Raw genomic sequence first — 21,939 nt, forward strand, 5'->3', positions numbered from 1 at the left:
GGGCGGCTCTGTTGGTTAAATGCCTGACTATTTGGGCTCAGGTCATCATCTCAGGGTTGTGAAGTCAAGCCCCTCATGGGGCTCTGTGCTCAGCAGGGAGTCTGCTTGGGATTCTCTCTCCCTCTCCCTTTGTCCCTCTGCTCTCCCCCACGCCATGCTTGCATGCTCTCTCTCTCAAATAAATAAATCTTTTTTTTTAAAATGCATCTGTTTAATGCAAAACAATAAAATTGGACCCTTACCTGTTACCATATATAAAAATTCAAAATGGATCAAAGATCTAAATGTAACTGTTAAATCTGTAAAACTTTTAGAAGAAAACTAGGGATAAATCTGCATAACCTTGGTTTTGGCAAAGGATCCTTAGATATGACACCAAAAACATGAACAACAAAAGAAAAAAATAGATGAAGTTCAAATAAAAAAAAAACTTGTGTTTCAAAACATTGTAAGACAACCTATAGGAGAAAATATTTTTAAATCGCATATCTGATAATGGATTTGTCTAGAATAAAGAACTCTTACAACTCAATAATGAAAAGACAATTTAAAAATGGGCAAAGGATCTGAATTGACATTTCTCCAAAGAAGATGTACAAATGGCCAGGAAGCACAAGAAAAGATGCTTAACATCATGAGTCATGAATCTTAAAAACATTATGCTAAATGAAAGAAGCAAATACAAAAGACCACGTGTTATATGGTTCCATTTACATGAAGTGTCCAGAATGGGCAAATCTTAGAGGGACAGAGAGATAAGTTGTTCCTTAGGGCTGAAGTGGTGGGGAAAAGGAATAAGAGGGCGATTGCTAAAAGGTATGGGGTTTGTTTATTTTTTAATAGAGAAAAGATTTTAGTGTAAAATACACATAAAATTTATCATTTTAACCATTTTTTAAATGAACAATTTGGAGTTTTCTTTTTGAGGTGATGGAAGTTCTAAAATTGTAGTGATGGTTGCATATATCTTTGTACTAAAAGCCATTAAATTGTACACATTCAAATGTGAATTGAATGGAATGTATATTATCTCAATAAAGCTCTTCTAAAAGAAAAGAATATTGCTGTTAACACCTGTTGATTAAAATCAAGGAGCTCACAGATAAGCAGAGAACATTTTGTAAAAATAAATTTATTGAAAAATACTCAAGCAGGACTTATGTGGCTAGATCCACTTTACCCATTACAACAAGTGGTGCAAGTTTCCATTAACCAATCTAATACTAATTGAAATTGAAATGTCAGTTGTTTCCAGACATGGTGTCTTTTTAAAAAAGTTTTGAGAGAGCGAGCTTTGGGGGAGGTGGCATGGAGGGGCAGAGAGAGAGAGAGAATCCCAAGGAGGCTTCGTGCCCAGCACGGAACCCAACACAGTTTGGCTTGATCTTATTACCCTGAGATCGTGACCTGAGCCAAAATCAAGAGTAACTCATTTTAAGTATTCACAGCTATTCTCATGTGCGTGTGTGGGTGCATGCATGTGTGGATGTATAGTAAAGAGTTTGGCTCTTCTTTTCCAAAGAGTTTTTTGGGTTTTTTTAAAGATATATTTACTTATTTTAGAGACACAGAGAGAGAGAGAGCAGTGGGGAGAGGGAGAGAGAGAATCCCAAGCAGACTCCCTACTGAATGTGGAGTCTGAGATCATGACCTGACCCAAAACCAAGAGTGGGATGCTCAGCCAACTGTGCCACCCGGGTGCCCCTTCCAAAGAGTTAATGATCGTATTTCTGTTATGTTTTTATCACTTTGTTTTCAGAATTTCCACAAGAGTGGTAAATAATTATGGTATCATTGTACAGTATTAATTCTGATTAGCAGTTGTTTACAATAGACATGATTTGTCACGTTGAGAAATTACCTTTCTAATTTAGGTTTTCTAGGAGTTTGACGTTCCCTGCGATTGAGTACATTTAGCATTGGGCCCTTCCTGCATTTTCAGCATTTATTGAGCACTGATATATATACTTTTTTCCCCTTTGACTTTTAATAAAAACGTGGTAAATGAGGGGCACCTGGGTGGCTCAGTCTATCAAGCATCATCGTGGTCCTGGGGTCCAGCCCTGTTGGGCTTCCTGCTCACCAGGGAATCTGCTTCTCCCTCTCCTTCTGCCCCTCCCCCAGCTCAGCACGTGAGCTTTCTCTTTCTCTCTCTCTCTCTCTCTCTGTCCCCCTCTCAAATATTTTTTAAAATGTGGTACATGTTTTCCTAGTATCTAAATCTTTTGCATTTCTGTGATATGTATTTTATCCAAATGAATATTTATTTTAATGCCTTTTGTAATACTTGAATTGTATTTCGAATTCTTTTGTCTGTATTTTCAAATGAAATTGGTACTATTTTGTACTGTTTGTGAGGTTTTAGCTTCTGGGTTATACTGCCTTCGTAAAATTAATGGGATAACTTTTTGTTACCACTTATATCCTGGAAAGTTACCCTGATAAAATTATTTTCCACTTACGACTATTTTAAAGATAATTGGTATTCTTTTCAATATGCCACTGTTGTTTTCCTCACATTTTTTCTTTAGATCAGTTTTAGTAATTTTGACTAGAAAATTGTCCATTTCATTGAGATTTCAAAATTTATTAGCATAGACTTATTTATATATACTAGTCTTGTTTTGTCTCTGTTTATAGTACTATTAAGATTTCTGTATTTTTTTCTCTCAACTAAATCACTGAAAGATAAACCTTTATTTTTCTCTCCATTGTATGAGCTCCTGGATAATTTGATAAGTTTCATTATATATTTATTATTATTTTTTAAATGTGCTTTAATAGCACTTTTGATGTCCTTTTTGATATGATAGCTTATAAATGCTTTAATTCTCAGAAAGATAATTGCACAGATTTAATCTATTCATTTTTACGATGGTCCTTCGTTTTTTTAGGCACGAGATGTACGCACCAATGAAGTGGTGGCTATCAAGAAAATGTCTTACAGTGGAAAGCAGTCTACTGAGGTAGGTGAAATGTATACATTCTTATTGGCATATTAAAGAAAGACATGCTGTTTTTAATGGGGGTAGATGGGAATTCTTTCAAAAAGTATACATAAATAAAAGTATACAAATATTAAGGGTATATCTCAGTGAATTTTCTTTCAGAAACTAAATATACCTATTAAAGTTGTACCTAAAGCCATAAACAACATTAATGGCCTCCCAACTTGTGCCCCTTGCTTTTAATTTTTTAGTATATGTGCTGCTGAAGTGAGCTTTTTAAAACTGTGGTTTAATATATTACTTTATCTGTATCATAGAGGAATCACCAGTTTTTAAAAAAGTAAACTAGAATAAGATATATTTGACAATAAATTATATTGTGTATAGTTTCTTAATGGTTTAGAAATTGTTTAAGGCTTGTTTTAAACAAACTTTAATAATCAACAGGCAGTTATATCTAGTCTGAAAAATAAGCAGTGTGTAATAATTTGAAAAACAAAAAAATTATTGATACTACATTGATACTACTTTAGTTTGCTAATATTCTGGTTAGTTCTCTTCAGGTAGTTATTCTATTTAATCGTATACATTTATTTTATAACATGTATTCTACTTTCTAAATCTAGGATCTTTAGGCTTTAATTTTAAAATTAATTATTTTAATTGTGGTAAAATACAACAAAATTTACCATCTTAACTATTTTTAAATGTACAGTTCAGTGGCATTGAAGACATTCACTTTGTCATGCAGTCATCACCACCATTCTTCTCCAGAACTCTTTTCATCTTGCAGAACTGAAATTCTATACCCATTAAACAATAATTCTCCATTCTCTCCATCCTCCACCCCTGGAAATCACCATTCTCATTTCTTTCTCTATGAATTTGACTACTTTAGGTGTCTCATGTAAGTGAAATCATGCAGTATTTGACCTTTTGTGACTGGCTTATTTCACTTAGCATAATATCCTCAAAGTTCATCCATGTTATGGTATGTGTCAGAATTTCCTTCCTTTTTGAGGCTAAATAGAGAGAGAGAGAGACAGAGTGTGTGTGTGTGTGTGTGTGTGTGTGTGTGTGTACAAACCACCACATTTTGTTTATCCATCCATTTGTTGGTGGACACTTAACGTTGCTTCCACCACTTGGTTATTGTGCTGCTGTGAACTGGCTGTGTAAATATTTGAATCTCTGCTTTCAATAATTTCAGGTATATGGCTAGAGGTGGAATTGCTGGTTAGTCTTTACTTTTTAAAGATTTTGGTTTTCTACTTTTTTGAAGTTTCTGTTTTATGGTAAATCTTATTTTTGTGAAGATCATCTTGTGGGTATGGTAACACTATTAGGATTATATCACTCTTCCATCATTTTGATACCTAAAAATTTTTCTAAAAATTCCTAAAACTCCTAAAAAACTCCATTTCTTACAAGTTAACTCTGATTTTATTTGCCATTCTATAGCACAACTGTAGAACTAGCTTTCACAGGCAGACTGGTACTGTGTTGGAGTCTGTTTGATTAGTTACACCTAAAACAAAGTTTCATTTAGTGTATCATCTTTTCACATCCAATTATTAGTGTCCTTCATGAAAGTCTTTTTTACCTTGAAGAATACAGGCTTTTGCTTTGTTCTCAGTTGCGTCCCAGAGCATTCAAATTTGAAATTTAAAGCCCATGAAATGTTTTCATAATGTAGCGTCTTATATTGTACACATTTTATATAAAAACACTGTAAACATATTTTGCTGTCTTTTGTTGAAGACTTGTGAAATAAAATGAGATACATGATCTTAAATTTTAGTACAAAACATTTCTCAAAGTTTTCTATTAACGCTAGTAGTTTCCCTGCCTTTAGAAAGAAATATGGCCCAAGTTAGTAGAAAACCTTGAAAAAACTCAAACAAGAACAAAAAGCAGATTCCTGATTTCCACCCCACATCTACTAAGCCTCTAGAATCTTTGAGTATGGACTGATGGATCTGTATTTTTAGAGTTCCCTGGATGCTTTCTTTTTTTAAGATTTTATTTATTTGGAAGAGAGAGAGCGAGCGAGCATTAGCAGGGGGACAGGGAGAGGCAGAGTCCCCTGCTAAGCAGGGAGCCTGATGTGGGGCTTGATCCCAGGACACTTAACCTACTGAGCCACCCAGGCGCCCCTCCCTGGTTGCTTAAGAGTGACTATGGATATGACATAAGTAAGGCTGTCATGGAGTAGCTTATGGCCAAAGATTTATCTGTATTTCCTCAAAGCTGTCAATGAAGAAGGCTCTTAGTAAAATGTGTAAGAAAATATTTTCATACTGCTTGTTTTTTTCTGTGACCTTTCCTATATAGTAACAGTTATTTACTAGCATTTAGAAAGTATGCATTTAGGAATTTAAATCTCAGAGTAATCATTTGAGTTTAAAAAACAAACATAACCTTAATATTTGGTAGAATGTATAAGCCAAAAACACAATAGGTGACCTATATGGCATGTAAATTCATGGGGTTTTTTTGTTTTTTGTTTTTGTTTGTTTTTAAAGATTTTGTTTATTTATTTGACAGAGACAGCGAGAGAGGGAACACAAGCAGGGGGAGTGGGAGAGGGAGAAGCAGGCTTCCCGCGGAGCAGGGACCCCGACGTGGGGCTTGATCCCAGACCCTGGGATCAGGACCTGAGCCGAAGACAGACGCTTAACAACTGAGCCACCCAGGCGCCCCTGTAAATTACATGTTAATAAAGCTGCAAATAACAGGAAAGTTGATGGGGCGCCTGGGTGGCTCAGTCGGTTAAGTGTCTTGTCTTCATCTCAGCTCATGATCTCGGGGTCTGGGGTTGAGCCTAGAGTTGGGCTTACTGCTCAGCGGGGAGCCTGCTTCTCCCTCTCCCTCTGCCCCTCCCTCCCACTCAATCTCTCCCCCCTCTGTATCTCAAATAAATAAGTAAAGTCGTTATTTTTTTAAACATTCTTTTATTTAAATTCAATTATATAAATTTACATACATATAATGTACTATTGGTTTCAGAGGTACAGGCCTGTGATTCATTAGGCTTATATAATACCCAGTGCTCGTTACATCACATGCCCTCCTTAATGTCCATCACCCAGTTACCCCATCCCTCCACCCCCATCCCCTCCAGCAACATTCAGTTTGTTTCCTGTGATTAAGAGTCTCTTCTGGTTTGTCTCCCTCTCTGGTTTTCATCTTGTTTTATTTTTTCCTCTCTTCCCCTGTGATCCTCTGTTTTGTTTCATAAATTCCACATATCAGTGAGATCATATGATAATTGTCTTTCTCTGATTGACTTATTTCGCTTAACATAGTACCCTCTAGTTCTATGCATGTCATTGTGAATGGCAAGATTTCATTTTTTTGATGGCTGCGTAATATTCCTGTGTGTGTGTCTCTGTGTGTGTGTGTGTGTGTGTCTGTGTGTCTGTGTGTGTACACACACATACCACATCTTTAACCATCTGTCGATGGACATCTGGGCTCTTTCCGTAGTTTGGCTATTGTGGACATTGCTGCTATAAACATTGGGGTACAGGCGCCCCTTTGGATCACTACATTTGTATCTTTGGGGTAAATACCCAGTAGTGGCAATTGCTGGGTCCTAGGGTAGCTCTATTTTCAACTTCTTGAGGAACCTCCATACTGTTTTCCAGAGTGGCTGCACCAGCTTGCATTCCCACCAACAGTGTAGGAGGGTTCCCCTTTCTCCACATCCTCGCCAACATCTGTCGTTTCCTGACTTGTTAATTTTAGCCATTCTGACTGGTGTGAGGTGGTATCTCATTGAGGTTTTGATTTGGATTTCCCTGATGCCAAGCGATGTTGAGCACTTTTTCATGTGTCTGTTGGCCATTTGGATGTCTTCTTTGGAGAAATATCTGTTCATGTCTTCTGCCCATTTCTTGATTGGATTCTTTGTTCTTTGGGTGTTGACTTTGATAAGTTCTTTATAGATTTTGGATACTAGCTCTTAATCTGATATGTCATTTGCAAATATCTTCTCCCATTCTGTAGGTTGTCTTTTGGTTTTGTTGACCGTTTCCATTGCTGTCCAAAAGCTTTTTATCTTGATGAAGTCCCAATAGTTCATTTTTGCCTTTGTTTCCCCATGATTTTGGAGACATGTCTAGCAAGAAGTTGCTACGGCCAAGGTCAAAGAGGTTGCTGCCTGTGTTTTCTTCTAGAATTTTGATGGATTCCTGTCTCATGTTTAGGTCTTTCATCCATTTTGAGTAAAATCTTTAAAAAAAAAAGAGGGTGCTTGGGTGGCTCAGTCAGTTAACCATCTGCCTTTGGCTCAGGTCGTGATCCCAGCATCCTGGGATTGAGCCCCATGTCAGGTTTCCTGCTCAGCGAGGAGTGTGCTTCTCCTTCCCCCTGCTCTTGCTCTCTCTCTCTCTCTCTGTCTTCCTCTCAAATAAGTAAGTAAAATCTAAAAACAAAAAAAAAAAGGGGAAGTTGAACTGATGAAGAAAAATCACGAAATATAGTATGTACTTTTCATCAACATGCTTGGTGTGTGATTGTAAAATTTAATGAGATTCATTGATGATAAATTTTATCAAAGTAAAATTTGTTCTACCTTGAATAAAATAACTATAAATTATGAATTGAGTTTAACTTATACAAATGTCATTTCTTTCAAATTTATTAGTTTGCTATTTAAATATTACAAATAAAGCAAAGTTGTATGTTCTCATTAACCTTGCTTAAGCTAGTAATTACTTTTTTCTTATATAACTTTCTAAGGAAAAGCAACTGTTCATATTTCTTTCCTTTATTCCTTTTTTCCCCCACAGAAATGGCAGGATATTATTAAGGAAGTCAAGTTTCTACAAAGAATAAAACATCCCAACAGTATAGAATACAAAGGCTGCTATTTACGTGAGCACACAGCATGGGTAGGTGTTTGCCCTCTCCTTGGTATAATTTAGTTGGTATTGGTTTATAATTAATTAATTCAAGAATGTCTCAAAGTGGTTGTGGAAAGCCATGCAAAAACACCTTGAAATGTTAGTTCATACTGAGAGAGGAAGAGCAGCTTTTCTTGGAACTCCTTGGCAATAAGAGATAATAAAACTTTTGCAAGTTTATGCAGAGATTTGGCTGACCTTTATGTGCGTGGTAAAATGTTCTCTGACATTTTTTAGTATCACCATTTTAAAATGGTTTATCAAGCATTGTACAATAATCCTATTATTTGAGGATAAAAATTAGCATATCTTTTTGACATAAATATATTGTAATCTACAAAGATTTTGGTAAAGTGTTGGTGAATTTTGGTGAAATATGAACTGATTCCTTGGCCGAATAATACTAATGGTAGAGAACTGAGACACTTTATTACAAGAAATGGAGATTAAGTTTTTCTTTTTACCATTGAGGTGACAAGGTAGTATTCCAACAGTGGTATAGGCATAATAAATGTATCTTTAAAGAGTAAATTTTCTGGGTGCCTGGATGGCTCAGCAGTTAAGCGTCTGCCTTCCCCTCAGGTCATGATTCCAGGGTCCTAGGATTGTGCTCTGCATCTGACTCCCTGCTCAGTGCGGAACCTGCTTCTCCCTCTCCTTCCCACTTGTGCTCTCTCTCTGGTCACTCTGTCTCTCTCTCTCTCAAATAAATAAAATCTTAAAAAAAAAAAAATAAATTTTCTTTTAACAGAAATGATCCCCAAGGGTAATAATAGGGTCTACCTTATAAGGTGGTTATAAGGATTAAATTAGTTTATATATATAAAATATCTGGCACACAGGAGATGCTCTGTGTTTGCTTTAAGGAAGCATTTAAACTATAACCTAACCTTTGTACATATAGATCCAGAGTACAGTTTTCCATTTGCTAACAGTTATAACAATGTAACTATATTCTTTTATAGTTTTAGTTAGTAATTATAGATGAAATATACATCTTGTACAAGTGATTACATGTCAGTATAAAAGATTAATGTATCATTGGCTTAACTTTATCATTTAAGAAATTGCTAAATACATAAACATTTTTTAAGGTAAATGATGACTAGATTTATTTTACTTCAAACTATCTTCTTGATCTCCTTGGTGAACTTATTTTATCTCAAATAGAATCTTTTTACTAATTTAATGCCTTTATAATTTTTCTTCCCATGTAGCTGGTAATGGAATATTGTTTAGGATCTGCTTCAGATTTACTGGAAGGTAGGTTTCATTTAATTATTTAGGAAAAAAAGTATTAGCAAAAATATAATGAGAATTCTGTATGATTTTCTTAAATAATGTAAAAACTTTACAGATAGAGTAAAAACCTTCGCCTTTTCTAGATTCTCTTCATGGTATGCACTGTCCTGTAGTAGCATAAAATAGGTGAATTTTTTTATATTAAGACTTACCAAGCATTTTTCTTTATCCTTTGTCATTTAGCTTAACCTATTCCTTCTGTTCAGAATGAAGATGTGTGAGAATAAAGGGAGAACTTCTCTTTTGTTACTTTTGTTTTTATAATTAACTAATTGTTGAATTTTGTTAGCTTAGAGAAAAATTGGCTGTGAGCTATATACTTTAACAGCTAGGCACAACTGTAATTACAGTTCTAAAGTTCAGTAGCCTTGTTTTATTGTTTTGGGGAGCAAGTCTTCTCACTAAATGTTTGTTTTTTTAAAATTGCCTCAAATATTAGGTGTTTATTTTTTTAAACAAAAATATTCTGTATAGTAATTATCTTCCAATAAATTCTTATTTTAAGTTCACAAAAAGCCATTACAAGAAGTGGAAATAGCAGCAATTACACATGGTGCTCTCCAGGGATTAGCCTACTTACATTCTCATACCATGATCCATAGGTAAGCACTTTGACAGTTATCATGTATTAACAGCAGGTGGCTTATTGGATTTATCAACCATGGAACTTACTAACCCTGAAAGTTTTGTTGGTTATAGCCATATAAAAGTATTTCAGAATCTTATAAACTCATTTTTTAGGTTGTCCTACAAACATGCCAGTACATTTGATCTCCTTTTAGGATCAGGTATTTTCTTACATAATGATAAAAGATTTAATTTAATTCAAAATTAAATAATTTTTCTTGTAGGATCAGTTTTATCTTTGTCTACACGTGTTGCTGGGTTTTCTGACATTTGTGCACTTTATAGATGTGTGGTAGGAATTTAATTGTAGAATCATTTAATTTGTAAGATGGAAAAGACATTAGGGATTATGTAGTCTTAACTTTTTTCATTTTACAGATAAAACGATGCCCCAGTTTATGACTAATTTTTCTGAAGTTTACAAAGCCATACTAGACTTGAACTAAGCTTAGGTCTTTTGTCTTTCCGGGAACTGATAATGCCAGTTTTGTTCCATTGATCCCATGACATGGACTTAACACTCTATGCTTTTGAGTATTAATCCTTGATGATCCTTAATAATGGATAGTAACATTAAGGTTAAACTATTTTATAATGCATTTTTAGCATTGATATAGGTTTTGACTATTTTAAAAGGAAACTAGCAGTGGACCAGGCAATTGATATTAAACTATATAGTAGAGTCATTGTGAGCTAAATGGCTTACCCTTTTTTTTTTTTTTTAAGATGAGGATAGTAAGGTCCAAGAGAAATCTACATGCTAACAAATAAGTGAATGGAAGAGTTGGAATTAGAACCTAAGGTCTTATCAACCTCAAAGTACCTCTCCTCATTTAAAAAGGAAATGGAAAAAGATTTATTTAATATTATATCCATTACAATACTCTAGTTAGAATTGACAAGTGCTTGGAAATTTGGTTGGGTTTTTTTTGTTTGTTTGGTTGGGTTTTTTGTGTTTTTTTTGGAAAGGTTAAATGTATGTTATGGTGCCAATTGGACATACAATGCTATTATATAAATGTCCATAATATTCTTATTTTGCATGGATAATATGTTTGCTGATTTTAAAAAGTAAGCTTGAAAGTAAATTTGGATCATTAGATACTACATTATCCATGTGTTTCAGTTTTTATTTCATGTTTAATTAGGAGAACTATGCTAAGGTTTGGAAATGATAAGAATAACTTTTAAAAAAACAAATTGGGGGTATGAGATCTTTCTTTTTTAACTTTAAGTGGTATACTCAGAAATCTTAAAATTATGAAGGAATGGTCAGCTAATTAAATTCTATTTTTAAAACCATTATTTGTATCAATAAACAGGAACTCAAGTATAGACTATACTCGAATTACTTGATTTTCTGTCTTTTGTCTTTACTGCTATTTTGTCTTCTCTTTTAAAGAGAAGAAAATTATCACTGTATATTTATATCACTTCTGTATTTTTTACTTTTGGATCTTAATTCTCATTATCCTAATTTAGAAATCACCCTAGGACTTAATTATTTTGATTTCTCCTTCCCTATTTTAAAATTTTTTATTTGATTTTTATCATTTTCAACACAATCTAATGAAGAAAAGAGAAATAATTTTCTGTGTTCCTTAAACCCAGAGATATCAAAGCAGGAAATATCCTTCTGACAGAACCAGGCCAGGTGAAACTTGCTGACTTTGGATCAGCTTCCATGGCATCTCCTGCCAATTCTTTTGTGGGAACGCCATATTGGTAAGAATAATCCTATTTGCTGATGATCCTCATGATTGAAATAGGAAATGTGTGATTATACTTTTTCAGATGCCTTATCTTTTGCCTGGTAATATAATGCTATTTTGGACATTTTAACTTTAAGCATAGTTAGTTTCAAATACAGATTTGGAGTGCTGCCTTTACATCTCCTATTTTTTCATTTGTCTCCTCGACATTTTCTTCTGTATTATAACCTGCATCATATTTTGGGTGTGGGAGTAAAAATATTCAGTGAAAATCCAAGTGGAGGAGAAGATAGAAATGCTAAGTGGAAATTTGTGTGTTTTCTTTAGATTTATGTTTATTATATATCATTATCTTCAGACTAAGAATACCTGAAGACTGATGGCTGATTTGGAGTTTTTTGGTTTTATTTTTTATTATGGAGATTTAAGATATACATAAAAGTAGACAAAAGTATAATGAAGCCTCACATACCAGTCACCCAGCCCAATAACAATATCCCATGGCCAATCCTGCTGTATGTACTCATTTTTCTCTCCTCCCCGACCCCGCCATTATTGTGAAGCAAATTCTAGGCATCCTCTGTTTTATCCATAAATAATTCAGTATTAATGTCAGCAAGTTTGAAGGGAATTATTGTCCAGCTCTTCAACTTCCATATGATGAGAGTGGTGTCTTAGTTCTACTACGTCTTCTTTCCCACCTACCTTTCAAATCTCCCTCTCCTGCTTTATAAAAAATAGGACTCCTTACATCCTGAATATTACAATGATGCATTGGTCTTGGTTGTAAAAGCCTCAAATCAATACCAGAAGAACAATTTGAGAATATATAGTAACTATCAGAAATATTGAAGAGTCAGGGCACAAACTCTTCGCAAGGCCTTGTGCCTTTTCAGTCATCTTCCTTCCCTTCCTTTTACTCCTTGCTTTTTCTCTCTCCTCAGTTATCTTTCCCCCAGTAAAATTCATAACTGAGATGGTTGTCATGGGGACACATTAACATGTTATTTGCATTGAAAATGAAGTCAGACTTTTTTGACAGAAAGTGATTCTTATTTGACTGATTGATATGACAGTGAAGACTGGCTTTGCTAATTGAGTTAGACAGCAGTGTGTTGTTGTTGTTTTTTAATAAATCGAATGAGCTAACTCTGCAGCTCTGTGTTTTAAACATCTTTAAATCACATATACAGTATAAAGTATATATATATATATATGCTGTGCATTATATCCTTTACAGCTATTAAGTTTATAAAATTTAGATAACTCAAAAATGTACAAGGGGATAAATAATTTTCATAAATTCATTAGTGGCAAATGAATTTAAAAACTTGAAGAATTTCTACTCCTCCACTGCTCTAGATAACCAAAAATTTCTTATGTAGAACCCTACTTTAGGTAGACTCCCTTTCCCTTCTATTAAAAGGATTCTGGGAGCAAATATTTCTTAATGTTTCTCCTATTTATAAATTAATGATGAATATTAGATATTTAAAAGATCCTGAAAAGTTCTGCAATAAAAAACAAAATTACTTCTTTAATTCTGCCTAAATTAGTAATTTCCCAAACTTACTTCAACATCTTAAAGAACCTTGGGGGGCATCTGGGTCGCTACGTTGGTTAAGCATCCAGCTTTTTTTATTTTGGCTCAGGTCATGGTCTTAGGGTCATGGGATCGAGTCCCATGTCAGGCTCCATGCCTAGCATAGCGCCTGCTTAAGATTCTTTCTCTCCTTCTCCCTCTGCCCCTCCCTCTATTAGAAAAAAAAAAATCTTGGAAACACTCTGGTATTGACAACTGAAAATTTACTTTATTTACATATTCATTAATTTGTATATGGTGTATTTGGAATGTAGGAACTAGGTACATATTTAGATGTCTTTACATTTACGCTTATACACACACACACATACACACACACACACACACTGGGGAATATGGTGACAATCCTACCTAAGCATCAGCAACTGTTCTAAATGTCTTTCTGTGCTTAACAACAAATACAAGTGAAGTATAAATTAAAGTACCATCAAAAATGTTAGACTCTAATTGAAAACATGAATTAATATTCCATTTTATAACCAAGACACCTGTAAGGTTGATAATTGTGTAATTGTCTTTGTTGTGAGCTGCCCTAGCCACTTTTATCATGGAACACTGTTACTATTTAAAAGGAAGAGTGACAAACTATGATTATTCAGTGTTGGTTATTGTGGCAGATATTTTCTCAAATAAATGCAGTGAGCTTGTCACTTCAAGGAAAACAATTGACAGTATTCAGTGCTAATGATAACAATTCCATCTTTAAAGCATAATTCAGGCTTTCGTAGTAGGATCCTGAGGCCAAAATATTTAAGAATCACTAGCCTAAGGGGGAGTGCTTGGCTGCTTCAGTTGGTTAAGTGTCCGACTTTTGATTTCGGTTCAGGTCATGATCTCAGGGTCCTGAGATCGAGCCCCAAGTCGGGCTCCACACTGGGCCTGTAGCCTGCTTAGGATTCTCTCTCTCTCGCCCTCTGCCCCTTCCCTTCTCTCTCTCTCTCTCTCTCTCTTAAAAAACAACAACAACAACAAACAAAAAACTATAAAAAAATAACAAGAAAAACCTCACTGAGTTAAAACAAACAAACAAAAAAGAATCACTAGCCTAAGGGTTATACAATATTAGAATATGCAACCGTGCTCTGGGGCATCCTTTCTTTAGGATGCTGTTATATGATCATGACAGATGGTGAGAATGAGTCTCACAGTATATATGCAATGGTGAGTATTTACCTGATAACCTGTAGTGCATTTATTTCTCATTATAAAAATTCTTACCTAGACATGATGTCTAGAATTCACACAGTTGTTCTCTATGTAGATGGTCATTACATTTTTAAAGAGTAGTATACTTTTTTTTTTTTTTTTACTTTAAATGACATTTTATGTTTTAGGATGGCCCCAGAAGTAATTTTAGCCATGGATGAAGGACAGTATGATGGCAAAGTAGATGTATGGTCTCTTGGAATAACATGTATTGAACTAGGTAAGCATTGTTCTTTATTACTATATAGTAAGTTGTGATCAGTGTTTTACCTCATTTTCTGTACCAAATCATAGCTTTTTATTTTTTATGTCAGTTACTAAAGGGAACAATAAATCTATTAAAGTTTTCACTTTGGTTATCTGGTACTTTTTATATATATATTAGGTGAGATATATGATATTTGCTGTGTTAAATTAGGTCTAGAATAATTTTCCACTGTGGTATTAAGTTTGAGGTATTTATGTTTAATATTTAATGGCTATTTGTTAAACATCTAAAATATGTCTGCGATTACTAGATTTACCATCTGTAGAAAGTCTCTACAGCATTGATGAACTACTTACCTCTACGTAGGATACTTATTACTTTGAATTAGGTATGAGAATTAGACCGTGCCGTACTGTAACAATTTGATTTTATGCACACATGTTATTCTGTTGACCATAAAGGGAACTATGCTTAAGTCAGTGGACTATCATAACTTTACTAACATTCCCAGTTTAAGTGAGCCAGGTAGATAATTGAATTGTCACTATAATAAAAGATGATGTCCATCTTCTTGCTCTTGATTCTCCAAGCTTACCCCTTCCGGTCCTATATCCTTTCCTTTTTTTTCTTCTTATAAAAATATTCCAGGGGTGGGGCGCCTGGGTGGCTCAGTCGTTAAGCGTCTGCCTTTGGCTCAGGTCATGATCCCAGGGTCCTGGGATCGAGCCCCGCACCGGGCTCCCTGCTCCGCGGGAAGCCTGCTTCTCCCTCTCCCACTCCCCCTGCTTGTGTTCCCTCTCTCACTGTCTCTCTCTGTCAAATAAATAAATAAAATCTTTAAAAAAAAAAAAAAAAATTCCAGGGGTGCCTGGCTGGCTCAGTCAATAGAGCATGCAACTCTTTAAGTTTGAGCCCCATGATGGGTGTAGAGATTACTTACAAATAAAATCTTTAAAAAAAAAAAAAAAAAAGGATATTCCATTAAACTTCATTTAAAAGTGGGAAATATTGGGAATATTTAATCGAACCATTCTAGGAGTAACCATAGATCGAAAATAACACATTAAAAATAGAATCCATGTGAGGGCGCCTGGGTGGCTCAGTTGGTTGAGTGTCCAACTCTTGATTTCGGCTCAGGTCATGATCTCGAGGCTGTGGGATCGAGCCCTGCCTCGGGCTCCAAGCTCAGTGTGGAGTCTGCTTGTCCTTCTCCCTCTGCTCCTCCTCCTGCTTGTGCAGGCATACACTCTCTCTCTCTCAAATAAATAAATAAAATCTTAAAGAAAAAGTAAAATCCATGTGTAATTTGGTTAAATGATTTTCAAATTGAGTTAATCGGTAGTTTTGTAAAATAAGGGAAATTGAGGTAAAATAAAATCAAAGGCTTATCCTTATATAGTAGATGAAAATCATAATTTCCATTATAAACCAGGCTCTTTCTCTCTTACAGTCTAATATTTTTCCAAAATTATATAATCTTTAGATATTTTTGCTTTTATTGTAATTACTATATTAACTATTCCCTTCAAGCTCTATATTATTTATTTATTTTACTTTAAAGTATGACAGCATCAGCGAACAGAGATTTGGAGATTATCATCATGTCATTCTCCTCAGATCTCTTGGTCTCTCTTTGAGGTTTGCAGAATGTTTTTTCCATTTGAAAGTGTTTGAACCTCAATTCTTTTAACCTCAATTCTTCCTACAGGTAGATCCTAATTAGTTTCTTAAGGAACCTGGGTATAGGGGCGCCTGGGTGGCTCAGTCCAGTAAGCGGCTGCCTTTGGCTCGGGTCATGATCCTAGGGTCCTGGGATCGAGTCCCACGTCCGGCTCCCTGCTCAGCGGAGAGCCTGCTTCTCCCTCTGCCTCTGCCTGCCACTCTGCCTACTTGTGCTGTCTATCTATCTGTCAAATAAATAAATAAAAATCTTTAAAAAAAAAAAAAAAGAAACCTGGGTATAAATGTAGAGAAGCTGGTTAAATATACTCTGCCTATGAGGTATTTTTACATACTTGTGCTGGTTGATACATACATGTGCCCCTTGGTGATAGTGAAATTGCCTTAATGGTGCTGTTAGATATTATTGATATATGTTAATATTTATTTGATTAGAAAGTATTCATTGACCAGTTGTAGTGCTTAGCAAGAAATCTGTCTAAACTCCAGTTTCTGTGAAATGGCTTATTTTTCCAGACTTTCTAGCTTCTTCTTTTTTATTTATTTTATTTTTTTAATTTTTAAAAAAATTTTATTGTTATGTTAATCACCATACATTACATTATTAGTTTTTGATGTAGTGTTCCATGGATTCATTGTGCACAACACCCAGTGCTCCATGTAGAACATGCCCTCTTCAATACCCATCACCAGGCTAACCCATCCTCCCACCCCTCTTTTTTATTTTTTTTTTAAGATTTCCTTATTTAAGAGAAAGAGAGAGCACAAGAGGGAGGGGCAGAGGGAGAGGCTGAGCATGGAGCCTGACTTGGGGATCGATTTTCATGATCCTGAAAGCACAACCTGAGCCGAAACCAAGACTCAGAGGCTTAACCAACTATACCACCCAGGAACCCCTCTAGCTTCTTTTTATTATAGCTAATAAAATAGAATTCCTTCACAATGAGAGTCTTTACACTTAAAATAAAACAATATCAGAAGATGAAACTGCCTTTAGATAATTTTAAATGAGTGAGACATTTAAAGAAATTCTTAGAGTTTTAGGCATACTTTTGGCATCTTCAGTTTTTATAATCTTTCATAATCACTTTTTTAAATTTTACTTACAGATGTTTTGAATTATGAAGTGCTAAGTTAGTAACTACATTTTAAGCCTGCTTCTGGTTCCAGAGGAAGGGTGTACAGTAGCACAGGCCAGTAAAATTTTCTGCAGGGATAGAAGTGTTCTGTATCTGCATGGCTTTTGAGCACTTGAAATGTGGCTGTTGCAATTGAGTAAATGAATATTGAATTTTACACCATTTAAATAAATTTACATTTAAATAGTCCCATGTGGCTAGTGGCTACCCTGTTGGACAGTACAGATCAAGAGACATGATTTTCAATGCAAATTAGATTTGCAGTCTTCAGAAATATATCTGTTATATGCTTTTTTTTTTTTTTTAAAGATTTTATTTATTTACTTGACAGAGACAAAGCGAGAGAGGGAACACAAGCAGGGGGAGTGGGAGAGGGAGAAGCAGGCTTCCCGCAGAGCAGGGAGCCCGATGCGGGGCTCGATCCCAGGACCCTGGGATCATGACCTGAGCCGAAGGCAGACGCTTAACGACTGAGCCACCCAGGCGCCCCTGTTATATGCTTTTGAACTTTAAAATAGTTAAGATAAATAAAATCTTTAAAAATAAATTAAATAGTTAAGCATAATGAGTTAAAGCAAACTATGTTCTTACAGTGCAGGTAGGAGTACAAATGTAAGTCAATTGTACTGACCCTGGTTTTGATAAATATAGTTATTAATAAATACTTTCATACTTTGTTATCATAAAGATTGAAGTAACTTGGTTATGTCTTATGACCAAGAATCTTAAAGTAGAGGATTTATCATAGGTGAGTTCATATGCTTGTGTACAATTAATCTTATGAAAAAGTTCCCTAGTTTGTTGTTTTTCAGGCTTTGTGCCTGATTGTACAATTGTGTCTATAAAAGTAAAATTTACCATTTTTTTTCTGATTATTAAGTATATGTTGAGGACATCAAATTTCAGAAAAAATAGCAGCAATAAGAAAATAAATCAAAATAACTACAGTAATTTGTTAATGGATATGCAAGATAAAAAGATGTCAGTTGTGGCATTAGAAACATAAAACATGGAGTCTGGAGAGTAAAAATGTAGAACTTTAGAACGTGTTCATACTTAAGTTGTTACCAACTTAAAGTAGACTACTATAAATATAAGTTTTATATAAGCTTCATGGTAACTACAAAACAAAAACCTATAGTAGATACACAAAAGATCAAAAGAAAGGAATCTAAGCGTACTAATACAAAAAAATCATCAAATCACAAAAGAAGAGGAAAGGAACAAAGGAACTACAAGCAATCAGAAAACAATTAACAAAATGGCAATAAGTACATACCTATCAATAATTAATTATAAATGGACTAAATTCTCCAGTCATAGGGTAGATGAACAGGACCCATCTATGTAATGCCTACGAGAGACTCATTTCAGATGTTAAGGATACACACAGACTAAAAGTGAAGGGGGATGATAAAGATATTCCATGTAAATGGAAACCGAAAGAAGGTGCGGTAGCTATATTTACATCAGACAAGATAGACTTTAAAACAAAGACTGTACGGACGCCTGGCTGGCTCAGTTGGTAGAGCATGTGACTCTTAATCTCAGGGTCATGAGTTCAAGCCCCATGTTGGGTGTGGAGCCTACTAAAAATTAAAAAAGTAAAGGAGCACCTGGGTGGCACAGTTGGTTAAGCCTCTGACTCTTTTAGCTCAGGTTATGTTCTCAGGATCGTGAGCTCGAGCCCCACATCAGGCTCCATGCTCACCCGAGTCTGCTTGTTTCTCTCTCCCTCTCCCTCTGCTCCCCTCCTCTCCCCACCCTGTGCTTACGTACACTCTCTCTCAAATATATAAATAAATAAATCTTTTTTTAAAAAGTTAAAAAAAAAAATAAAACGACGACTGTGGTAAGAGACAAAGAAGGGTATTACATAATGGTGTAGAGGTCAATCCAGCAACAAGATATAATATTTGTAAATATTTATGCACCCAACACAGGAGCACCTAAATATGTAAAGCAGTTTTGACACACCTAAATGGAGAAATAGCAATACAATAATAGTAGAGGACTGTAATACCCCACTTTTATCAATGGGTAGAGCATCCAGACGAAAAATCAATATGGAAAGATTGGCCTTAACACGTTGAAACAGATGGACTTAACAGACATAATCTATACAGAACATTTCATCCAAAAGCAACACAATGCATATTTTTCTCAAGTATACATGGAGCATTGTCCAAGATAGATCATATGTTAGACCACAAAGTAAGTCTTAATAAATTTAGGAACATTGGAATCAATTAAGCATCTTTTCCGACAAAATGGTTTGAAACTTAAAACCAATTATAAGAATAAAACCAGAAAATCCACAAACATATGAGGATTAAACAACATGCTACTGAAACAACCAGTGGGTCAAAGAAGAAATCAAAAGAGAAATAAAGATACATGAGATAAATGAAAATGGAAATACAACATACTAAAATGTATGGGAGTCAGCAAAAGCGGTTCTAAGAGGGCAGTTCATAGGGATAAATGCTTACATTGAGAAACAGGAAAGATCTTAAATAACCTAACTTTGTACTTCAAGGAACTAGAAGAAGAACAAACTAAGCCTAAAGTTAATAAAAGGAAGGAAATAACGAAGATCAGAGCAGAAATAAATGAGAGACTAAAAAGCCAATAGAAAAGATCAACGAAACTAAGAGCTGGTTTTTTGAAAAGATAAATAAAACAGACAAACCTTTGTCTAGATTTACCATGAAAAGAAGAGGACTCAAATGAATTCAGAAATGAAAGAGGAGATGTTACAACTGATACCACAGAAATACAAATTATCACAAGAGACTACTATGAACAATTAGATGCCAACAAATTAGACAACCCTAGAAGAAATGGATACATTCCTAGAAACATACAACCTACCAAGACTGGATCATGAAGAAATAGAAAATCTGAACAGACTGATTACTAGTAAGAAGATCAAATTAGTAATCAAAAACAGTACAACAAACAGAAGTTCATGACCACGTCATTTCACTGGTGAATTCTAACGTATAAAGAAGAATTAATACCAATCCTTGTCAAACTCTTCCAAAAAAGTAGAAGAGGTGGGAATACTTCCAAACTCATTTTATGAGGCCAGCATTACCCTGATACCAAAAGGTCACTTTTGAAAAAGAAAAGGACACTGAAAGAAAAGAAAATTACAGGCCAGTATCCTTGATCAACTTCGATCCAGAAAACCCTCAACAGAGTATTAGCACACCAAATTCAACAATACAGTCGACTGACCCTTGAACAACGTGGGAGTTAGGGGCAATGACCCCCTCATGAGCCATGGAGGTGGCTCAGCATGGGGTGTCAGAGCCCAAGTAGGGTGAAGAGGTGACAATAGGAGAAACTTCTATCATACAGGGTCAGAGTCTAAGGAGGACATCTATATTTGGGGGTGGCCTGATACAGTGTTTGTCCCTGATCAAAAGGAAGAGAGCTTCCCTCATAAAGACTGATGAGGGCCACGCTGCAGAGAAGTGACCCAGGTTAGGTTGGGTTTTAGAAACTGAGTGGATAAAAAAATGTTCACACTGTAGAGTAACTGGGAATGGGGTTTCAAAACGTGAGCAAGGAAAAACAGCAACAACAAACTTGAGCAAGAAAAGGGGGCATCTGCTCAAGAGAGAATGTGGTAGTTTAAAAAAACAAAAACAAAAAGCACCAAAAAGAATGTGGTAGCAAAGATGGGAGACTGTTTACATACAGGGAGAATTTATCAAATAAGAAAATATTAATTAAGGATAATAAGAGCAAGGTTCCTCATTGTCAGAAGGGTGTGACAAATAATGGAAAGAGATAAAGCTGGAACTCCATTGTTTTCATAAACAAATATGTTTAATGTGCATGTATGTATATAAATATATTGTGTATATTGGTGTTTCCTAGTTCTATCCACTGAAAGGATCTAAGAACAGTGACACCTCAGTAGCAGTGAGCACCCCTGTTGCCACAGGTCCTTGGAGAAATGGTGGAAACCTTAGTCTGAAGTGTGGAAAGTACAAGATGAGCCTGGAAAACCTTAGTGTGCTAGAAAGTAAGGAAGTGATTAAGAAATGATAGGGCCATGTCAAAAAGAAGCCAGTAAAATGGTTCTCACTGCTCAAACATGAGGCATTTTGAACATCAAAATAAAGGATAGTAGCAGATTATAAAAATAGAAATCTACAAGTCCATACAATAAATAAATAGAGAAGAAAATTAAAGTTTTATGAAGAAACAGGATGTTTGTATAGATTCAAAGTACCTTCTCAAAAAGTACTTATTAATTACAAAGGAAACAAAGAAACTTACCATGAAGAAGTCTGACAGACACAGCTTTAATTGATACAATGTGAACACCATCAATAATGGAAGCATTCAGAATCATGCATCATCTCATAGAATAAAGTGAGAAAAATATAACACTTCTGTGATGCTCCTGCCAAAGATGTATAACCCAAATGTAATCATAGGACAAACCCAAATTGAGGGACATTCAAGAGTCTTAGATACTTCAAAATGACTTCAGCAGTTACCTTAAGAGACTAGAAAAAGAGGAGCAAAGGGCACTTGGCTGACTCAGTCAGTAGGGCATACGACTTTAGATCTTGGGGTTGTGG

At 35.1% G+C, this 21,939-nt stretch overlaps 1 protein-coding gene and 1 non-coding gene across 2 annotated transcripts in view; both read left to right on the top strand.

Moving 5' to 3' along the window:
- Positions 1-21,939, top strand: part of TAOK1 (TAO kinase 1) — a 153,450-nt gene that overhangs the window by 82,835 nt on the left and 48,676 nt on the right. The window contains exons 3-8 of the mRNA XM_032429200.1: positions 2,895-2,966; positions 7,745-7,846; positions 9,076-9,121; positions 9,666-9,762; positions 11,399-11,512; positions 14,437-14,528. Of these exons, the coding sequence (XP_032285091.1) occupies positions 2,895-2,966; positions 7,745-7,846; positions 9,076-9,121; positions 9,666-9,762; positions 11,399-11,512; positions 14,437-14,528 (523 nt within the window). The remainder of the gene's footprint in view (positions 1-2,894; positions 2,967-7,744; positions 7,847-9,075; positions 9,122-9,665; positions 9,763-11,398; positions 11,513-14,436; positions 14,529-21,939) is intronic.
- TRNAK-CUU lies at positions 18,843-18,915 on the top strand. Its single transcript has one exon. It is a non-coding gene; the product is annotated as a tRNA-Lys (tRNA).

The sequence above is a fragment of the Phoca vitulina genome, unplaced genomic scaffold (assembly GCF_004348235.1).
Source record: "Phoca vitulina isolate PV1807 unplaced genomic scaffold, GSC_HSeal_1.0 scaffold40, whole genome shotgun sequence".
Lineage (NCBI taxonomy): Eukaryota > Metazoa > Chordata > Mammalia > Carnivora > Phocidae > Phoca > Phoca vitulina.